The sequence below is a fragment of the Oryza glaberrima genome, chromosome 4 (genome assembly GCF_000147395.1).
Source record: "Oryza glaberrima chromosome 4, OglaRS2, whole genome shotgun sequence".
NCBI lineage: Eukaryota > Viridiplantae > Streptophyta > Magnoliopsida > Poales > Poaceae > Oryza > Oryza glaberrima.
This window is the reverse complement of record NC_068329.1, coordinates 13,504,462-13,513,448: the sequence shown is the minus strand read 5'-3', so window position 1 is coordinate 13,513,448 and position 8,987 is coordinate 13,504,462. Positions and strand designations below refer to the sequence as shown.

Sequence of the window (8,987 nt, the reverse complement as noted above, 5' to 3'; positions counted from 1 at the left end):
TTAGGGCTATTACCTGCTGAGGGGCCTGAACCAGTATAATTTTTGTCTCTTGTTTCCTTGATGTCGTACTATGTAGATCATCGTACCAGCGTACCCCAATACCCTCTATATCCGGTCTACAGGTACCTACCGTCGACAGTAACGTCGACAGAGGAATCCATCCCATCCTGTCTCGTCCCGTCCCTTACACCTCACCCTCGCCCACGGCTCGGCTCGGCTCGGCACGTCCGCGCACATGTGGCAGTCCCACCACTAGATCAAGCGCTCAACAGTTACCCTCGGATAGTAGCCTATTTTAGTTGAGATCCCTCCATGTTAATTCCTAAGGTGGTATTATTCCCTTAACATTAATTAAGGGGCATGGAATTTATTAGGATTAAATTATGCCTGGCCCATTTAATCTAATAGAGTTGTCGTTGCCGCCAGATCCGCACGTGAGAACCCCCGCCACCGCTAGATCCTGCCTGTTCAAGCTGCCGTCGCCGCCCAATCCTTCAGCGTAAGCTGTCATCAGCACCGGAGGCACCCGTGCCTCCTCTACCTCACTGGAGAGGAGAGGGAAGATTGACTGGGAGAGTAAGGACGAGCTCCCATTAGCCTGATTCGATGGCCGCCATGCAGGGGAGAGGAAGAAGCAGCGGAAGAAGACTCAGACACCGATCAAGGAGGCCTCGCCGTGCCAGGGGGATCAAGTGAGATGGAGAGGATAAGAATGAGAATACTCTAGGAGGATAACGATGACACCAACAAAGAATTATTTTTTTCTTCCACACTCCACGCACTCGGCTCATCTTGGCTCCATTAAATTGTTAGTTTCTTTTAAACCAATGCTTATATTCATATGGATGCCGGTTTATTAAAACATAGCACTTTTATTATTATAGTTGGTTTTTTGATAAATCAACTTGAAAGTGTTATATATAGGTGCTGGTTTTAGTTTTACATCCATTTAAGGGGTCAGGAGAACAAGGAAAAGCCTCATTTATGCTGGTATTAGATGAACCGAAATATATATGGGTGTCTTCTATTAGTTTTTTATTAAGTAGTGCTGGATTGAGAAATCAGTAGGCGGCCTGTCGATCAGCACCGAGAAACGCCAGCAGACGCCGTCCGCGTCAGTAGCTATAAACAATAGATCACTCATATCACGTGTGAACATTCAGCCAATCATATCAGGTGTGCAGGCTGTATCTTGTTACTTAGTCGCCTGTCTCCTGTAGCTACTCGCCAAAATTGTTAATTTGATACCGGCCATTCTCGACAACCAAAAAGCATATAAAAATCCACAGCTGTCGGTGAAGATGTTTCTTGTGCTACACCCATTTCTAATTAACTGTATTTTTTTAGATCAGAACTTTCTTCTACAATAAGCATATTTTTACAGTAGTAATTTTCCCTTGCAACGAAACTTCTCCATATTCAAAATTTTCTCCATCTTATTCTCAATCACTCTCCCAATCAGTGGCGAATCTAGAATGAAAATTGAGCTGGGGCTCTTGAGTTTAATACATAACATAAGATAATTTTTACGCTAGCAACGTAATACTCAAATTTTCAAATCAGTATCAAAACACCAAAAAAGATAAAAATGGTTTGTGGTGTTGACAATAAAGAATAAATTAGTTGTTTGTTTATGCCTAAAGCCCAAAAAAATGATTTCATATTTTTATCTTGATCTACACCCTATAGGCCTAGCAGGTCTAAATGGATAAAGCCAAGCTATGGAGCCTGGCCAGCTTCTTCCTACTAGCAAACTAGTTGGCCAGCTTCTTCAGGTACTTAACTTTAGTCTTTTTATTTAGACACTAATTTAGAGTATTAAATATAGACTACTTACAAAACTAATTACATAAATGAAAGCTAACTTACGAGATAAATTTTTTAAGCCTAATTAATCCATAATTAGAGAATGTTTACTGTAGCATCGCATAGGCTAATCATGGATTAATTAGGTTCAACAGAGACGTCTCGCAAATTAGTCCAAGATTTTGGATGGGTTTTATTAATAATGTACGTTTAATATTTATAATTAGTGTCCAAACATTTAATGTGATAGGGACTTAAAAGTTTTAGTCCCATCTAAATAGGGTCTCAGTGCTCCTCCCTGCAACCTGCTTCTCCTGCCTTGTGCTCTAGCACACTATTCCCTATCCTGTTGGAGCTGGGGCTTCAGCCCCAACAAGCCCCAACAGTAAATTCGCCCATGCTCCCACTCCTGACAATCCCATATGTAATGTCATGACAGGTATCTAAAGTCATTTTCAATCACACTCCTAATTTGTCTTTTGGTTGCTCGAATCGTAATTAGATTGAAATGGAGGGAGTACAAGAGACGTCGCATTTGACTCGATATATGACATGATTGCAACACTCATGTATGGGTAATGGTACAAGCAAGCAATAATTGGCTGCCCACCCGCGTAAGCCGCCCCTACACGTGCTTTGACGATCCTTTAAAGTAATTAGTGATAACTCTGATTTACAAATGTATAACATTTTTCAACTTTAGACATGATGTCTGACCACCCATATTATTATTACTTCTATTTCTTTTATCATTCAGTGTCCTTTAGCATTGTTTTGGGAGGTCACGAACTACTTCAGCTGGCAGCTACTGAAGGGAATGTAGAGGCCGAAGGTAACAAAGACCGCTAACGATGGTCGAAACCACTAAAGATCACGAAGACCATTAAGAGTGGCAAATCCCACCAGAGGTAATGATGGCAGCCAAAGGTGGCGAAGGCTACCAGGACATTGAGGATGCCAAAGGTTACCAAAGATGGTGAAGCACCACCGAAATGACGAAAACCACCATAGGCGGGCAAGATCGCTACGGATGAGTTGGCCACAGGAAAGTAGCTTTCAGCTTTGCCCATCAAAAAGAAGCAGCTCAGCTACGGCCCACTAGATCCATGAAGGCTAGAAAGTGAGTATCCATTTAACCTTCCCAATTAATTGATATTAATGTAGAACAACTTGTAAAGGAAACTCTAGGATTACCAGATCCCATGGTTCCATAATAAGCAGGTTTTTGAAAATATAATACGCTATAGTTGTTTCCTTACAAATATCCTTAAGAGCAGTGTTGTTCTTTGACAAACAAAATGATTTATATTCTTGCATATTTGCAATATTTATTTGAGTAAGATAAACGGTTGAATGTCATGTTCAAAAGCACGTCATACAACAAAAACGGACAGAGCACATAACTACAGTGTTCTGGTGTATCTATATATAAGGTGAGGTGCCACGCATTTGCATTCATAAAGATCAAGCTAATCTCTCATATTTGCTCGTAAGTATTACATATTATGGTGTCGAGAAACAGTGCTGTCCATGAGGAGGTACTCGGCTTTGAGCCCTCCGTGTGGGGCGACTTCTTTATCAACTATGAACCACAACCATTACAGGCATTACCACATTGTTATTTCCCATATATGCATTGCCCTTGCATTCTGATTAATGCGATGTTAACTAACTGTTCTGATGAATCTATACTTAATTTCAAGCAGAGATCAGAGACATGTATGCAGGAGAGGGCTGAGAAGTTGAAAGGGGACATCCGGACATTGTTTGGGACCTGCAATGACATTTCAGCAAGGATGAACTTAGTGGATTCCATTCAACATCTTGGAATCGTTCACCTCTTCCATGAGCAGATAGAAGACGCTCTCATGAGCATCCAAGAGAGTGAATTCAGAAGCTCTAGTCTCTATGAGGTTGCTCTTCGGTTTCGCCTCCTTAGGGAGCATGGGTTTTGGGTGCCTCCAGGTATCCAACTGCATACATCCATCTACGAATATGGAAAAGATAAATTTGTGCCGAACAAAAATCGTTATTGATTCTGATTCACCATAGACGATCCAAACTTTGTGGGACAGGTCTTGCTGATTTTTGCTTCTTCTGAAGTTCAATAAGATCAAACATACAGTTATTAGTAGCCAACATAAAACTTTTTTTAGGAGATGTTTGCAGCTCTTTCTATTTGTATCTACAGTTATATATACCAACAATTTATTATTCCCTGATTAGATATTTTTATCTTTGCATTTGTTGATAGTTGCTAAAACTTACATTTGTTAATTTGTTTGACACAATAATTTATTTTCGTCAGTCTAAAACAAACAGCATACACAATGTAAGAAAACAGGGGAAATGTTCTAATTTGATGTTGGGTACAGCAAAATGTGGTTTATAGATTGCGGGAAAAACTAGTCGCATTATGGATAAAAAATAATGTAACCTTCTTGTTATCAATGAGAAATATTTTTGTCATGCAGATGCATTCAACAAATTTAAGGGAGATGATGGGAGGTTTCGAAATGAGATAGCGAATGACCCAAAGGGGCTGCTAAGTTTATACAACGCGGCTCACCTCCTCATTCATGGCGAGCCAGAGCTAGAAGAAGCAATCTCTTTCGCACGGCAGCACCTTAAATTGATGAGTCAAGACAATGTTCTCAACCCTCCTTTATCTTGCCAAGTCAGGCGTGCACTTACCTTACCACTGCCAAGGACTTTCAAGAGAGTTGAGACTATTTGCTACATGTTGGAGTACCAACTAGAGGAAGGAAATATCCCAATTCTTCTTGATCTCGCAAGGCTGGATTTTAACCTCCTGCAACATATACACTTGAAAGAACTCAAAGAAATTTCTGAGTATGTCTGTCGATCGATCTCTTTGATAATTGTTGACTAGATAAATGATAGTTGGCCAGTTTTGTGCATCTTAGATACAACAGCCAGTTTATCCATTATCTAAAAGGATAATTAACAGGTCATTTTAGATAATATTGGAATGCACTAAATAAGTAAAATTGTTAAGTGCAAATAAATTAACAGTCCATGCCTTTCACATATGTAGTTGATAGCAAGAGGTGTTCGTAGGAATGCATGTTATCATATACTATCTGGTTTTTAAGAATATATGTCACCTCAGCTTTCAATTTTATTAGGAGTAAATACACTTGTATTATCTTGGAGCAGAATAATGCTCTTGTTGTGTGCAAACTACACTAACATTGTATATATTTTGAAAAATTAACCATGGGATACCCAATACCCACAAGCTAGCATGGTAAAACAACGATTAGCTCCTTATCTATTCATATAACTAAAGGTCTAAGCACACTCTTGGAATGATTATTTTTCAGATGGTGGAAAGATCTTTATGGATACATGGGGCTAAGTTACATTAGGGATCGTATAATAGAGGGGTACACTTGGTCCTACATGATGTTCTATGAGGAAGGCTTTGCATTCACGAGAATATTTGTGGCCAAATTAATTGCACTGGTTACTGTGATGGATGATACATATGATGCTCATGCCACCATCGAGGAAAGCCACCAGCTTAACACAACGATACAAAGGTTGGATTAGTTCAGTATGTTTCATTGTTTATTGGTACTTTATCCATTCCAAAATAGATAACATCCTTTGACAAGTGAAGACAAATTGTAACATCTTAGCCTACTAATAAATATATCGAAGAAGATATCAAATTTCTATGGCGTGACATTACTCCCTCTGATTCTAAATATAGTTGTTTTAGACTTGGATACAAGAACTAATAAATAGTTCAAATGACTGTTGTCCTTCATTTATTCTGCATTGGAAAGAAATAGTCAATTATTTGTGAGAAAATTGTTGAGGTAAGAAAATATAAAAGAAGTTCATACAATTCCTGAAACGAATTGTATTTTGGCAAATATTTGGGAATATTAAAACGACTTATATTTGGGATCGGAAGGAGTATTAGATTGTTGTGAAAAATACTTTCATGCAGTTATATTTCAAATACTTTGAGGTATGGACATATCATTAGAAAAGATAATGATTAAATGTATGCTCTGGATCAGTTGATGTAAATGTCTTAATTGACAAGAAAGAAAGAATTGAGGGATCATTAAAATGATAAATAATGTATCTAGCATGACTAACTCTCGTGCAAAACTAGTGCAGATGGGACAAGAGTGCTATTTCTATTCTGCCGGACTACCTCAAAAAGTATTATAGTAAATTGCTGATCAACTTTAAGGAGTTTGAGGATCAAGTGACAGACAATCAAAAATACATGGTTGCTTGCACAAAAAAAGAGGTAGAAACACACACACACACACTCTCTCTATATATATCCCTCACACACACGCGTGCGCGCACACACGAAAATATAGATATTACATACTTTTCTAGTGTGAAGATAAGACTATTTTTTGCACATATATGTTCTGGTGGTATTATCCTGTAGTTATTGATTTTGTTTTAATTTTTTGCTTATAGTTTCAAAAGCAGTCCACTTATTATCTGCAAGAAGCTGAATGTTCAAACCAGAAATACAAGCCTGGCTTCAAAGACCAGATGGTTTTGTCTACCAAATCCTCAGCTGTGCAATTATTGTGTGTGGCTGCTATGGTTGGCTGGGGTGGGACAATGACGACAGAAGCATTCGAGTGGGTAGCTAGTGGCAACGCTGCAGTCATAGCATGTGCTAAGATTGGGCGTTTCATGAATGATATTGCTGCATTTAAGGTACATATATGTCACTACTTTCGCATTTCTATTTTAGTTGTGTGTTATGAAATCAATAACCTCTAATTAATACACATTTTTAACATTGCCATTTCTAATCAATATATGTTCATGAAAATTATGAAAACATAACAATATGAAGGTATTTGTAACAATAAGCATACAAATTAATGCCATTTTCACATAATAAATCTTAATATATTTGCATATATTAGTGAGTTATATTTTGAGCCTTGACTACATATATTAATTAAAAACATGATCTGCTTACGAACAAAACAAGTAAAATAAATATTACCTTCCAATATTTATTTTCTATTTAAACTTCTATTCTTTTCATATTTTTATATGTATTATACACGTGAAGCGTGGAAAGAATAAGGGAGATATCGTGAGCTCCGTAGAGTGCTACATGAATGAGAATGGGGTCACAAGTGAGGTTGCCTTTGCGAAGATTAATGCAGTAGTCGAAGACGAATGGAGATCCACGAACCAGACCCGACTTGAGCATCGTACCCTACTACCCATGGTGCAGCCAATTGTGAACTTTACCGTTTCCATGGTACTCTTCTACGATGACAGGAAGGATGCATACACATTTGGCACACTTCTTAGGGAGATTGTTGAGTCTCTCTTTGTCAAGCCTATTCCCATCTAGATTTTGATTGTTAATTTTCCAGCCAACATGGCAATCCATCTGCATGTATACTTATATCAAATACTCTTTCGATTTCTGTTATTCATGTTATTTCAGTAATGGATCCAGGTTTAAATTCAAATTTCACAGATGCTATTTGCCAGGTGCCGGTAATAATGACAGGAAATTTTGGTCGTTAAGAGTTCTAATATCAAGGTTATAACTGACTATAAAAGTGTTGGAAATATAGTTATATATTGGCATATTTTAATCCAAAATATTAAGACAATAATCATGGCATGAACAATGTGAGGTGATCTAGTGATAAAATCAAACATAAACAGGAACATGCTTAAAATAGAATAAGCATCATCATCATACATACAACGCAATAGCATTGCGACTAACAGAATAACAGAAACCAAAATAACGATAGAGAATTATACCCTGTGAAAGTCCCTCCGCTTGATTATGAGGCAGAACTGCCTCTGTTGGTGTTGTCAATCGGTGCACCAGCTCCCGGTGCGCCAGTTCCGGCTCCTGCTCCCGGTGCGCCATCTCCAGGTGCGGCAGACATGGGTGATGCAGACGAACGGACGATGACGAACAGAGGAAGAGGAGCAGTCGTGCGGAAGCACTCTCCAAAAACCTGATCACCCGCCTACCCGGTGCAGATCTCAGGCGAAGGTGTGCTTCCGGAGGCCCTGCTCGTTCCGATCTCTAGTGCGCGCAAGCGATCAGAACCGGAGAAGCAGAAGCAGCACAGGCAGCGCGAGGAGGAAGAACCAGTGTTTGGAAACTAAGGCTCGAGATCTGATCGGGGTTCTCTCTTTCCTAATAGCGCACGTGTAATGCCCCGAGTTTCGAAATAGTATATTTCGGGGAATATTAGCACAAACGCGCAGAAGTTCAATTTTTAAACCGTTGTTCGAATAGGCGATCGGGAACCGTGGATGCGTAAAGCTCGCCGAGTAGTGTAAAATAGACTATAAGTCTGAACGAAGTCCCAGGAAGCCGTTAGATTTCGGTCTCTTTGAATAACCAACCAAAAGAAAAACGAAAAAAAAAAGAGAAAAAAACAGGGGGGATTGCTCCTGCAAGCCCTAGCCGCCACACCTCCTGCGTCCTACCGCGCTGCTGCTGTCACCGCCGGCTCCGTCGACGACGGCTTTTCAGCCATCGTCGTCCTTCGTCGTCGTCTATCGCAGCCACTTGTTTCCTCCTGCTCGGCTCGTTCTTGGTGTGTTCCTGCCGCCGATCTTGGTTGCTGCTGGTGGTTGCTGCTGCCGCTGCGGGCAGCTGCTGCTGCTGCTGGTGGTGGTAGCTAGCTGTTGCAGCGATCAGAGAAGGGGAAATTTGATAGAAGAAGGGAAATTTCGGGAATTTGGTGAATATTTCTAAATTCTTTGTTTTTTTTACAAATTAGTACTACTAAGTAATCCGTTTTAGTCCCAAGTTGTATAGGCTGAAACCGTATTTTCAAATCTGATATTAAACCATCGGGATTCAGATTAGTTGTCCTGAATAAAGTTTGTATTAATCGTCGATATCTTTCTAACGCCTCTGGTTTTGCTCCATTCCGGTAAACGGTTTAGGAGAAACAGCAAAAAGAGTGCTACTAACCGGGTCCGGAAATCAGGACAGCAATTCGTTTTCCTTAATCTGGAATTTTACAGAGGCATAATCTGATTTTTCGCCCAACATAAAAGTTGTAGACAATTTTGTCTAGATGTCCGAAGTTGTATTATTTTCTAGGTTTCGTTAGACGGTTTATGAGTTACGCATAAAACAGTAATGGAACAGCTATAAGCTATTTAAT

The 8,987-nt window shown here is 39.5% G+C and overlaps 1 protein-coding gene across 1 annotated transcript; it reads left to right on the top strand.

Annotated features, from left to right (window-relative positions):
- Positions 1 to 3,527: 3,527 nt before the first annotated feature.
- On the top strand, positions 3,528 to 7,189 carry LOC127771952 (tau-cadinol synthase-like). Its single transcript, XM_052297911.1, has 6 exons — positions 3,528 to 3,771; positions 4,281 to 4,659; positions 5,154 to 5,372; positions 5,965 to 6,100; positions 6,283 to 6,531; positions 6,899 to 7,189. Exons 1-6 carry the CDS (start codon positions 3,528 to 3,530, stop codon positions 7,187 to 7,189), a joined length of 1,518 nt encoding a protein of 505 aa, XP_052153871.1.
- Positions 7,190 to 8,987: the final 1,798 nt, after the last annotated feature.

Coding starts and splice junctions, on each gene's coding strand:
- LOC127771952 (XM_052297911.1), top strand. CDS start 3,528: ATGCAGGAGAGGGCTGAGAAGTTGAAAGGGGACATCCGGACATTGTTT. Junction 3,772..4,280: donor TGGGTTTTGGGTGCCTCCAG/GTATCCAACTGC, acceptor TTTGTCATGCAG/ATGCATTCAACAAATTTAAG. Junction 5,373..5,964: donor CTTAACACAACGATACAAAG/GTTGGATTAGTT, acceptor AAACTAGTGCAG/ATGGGACAAGAGTGCTATTT.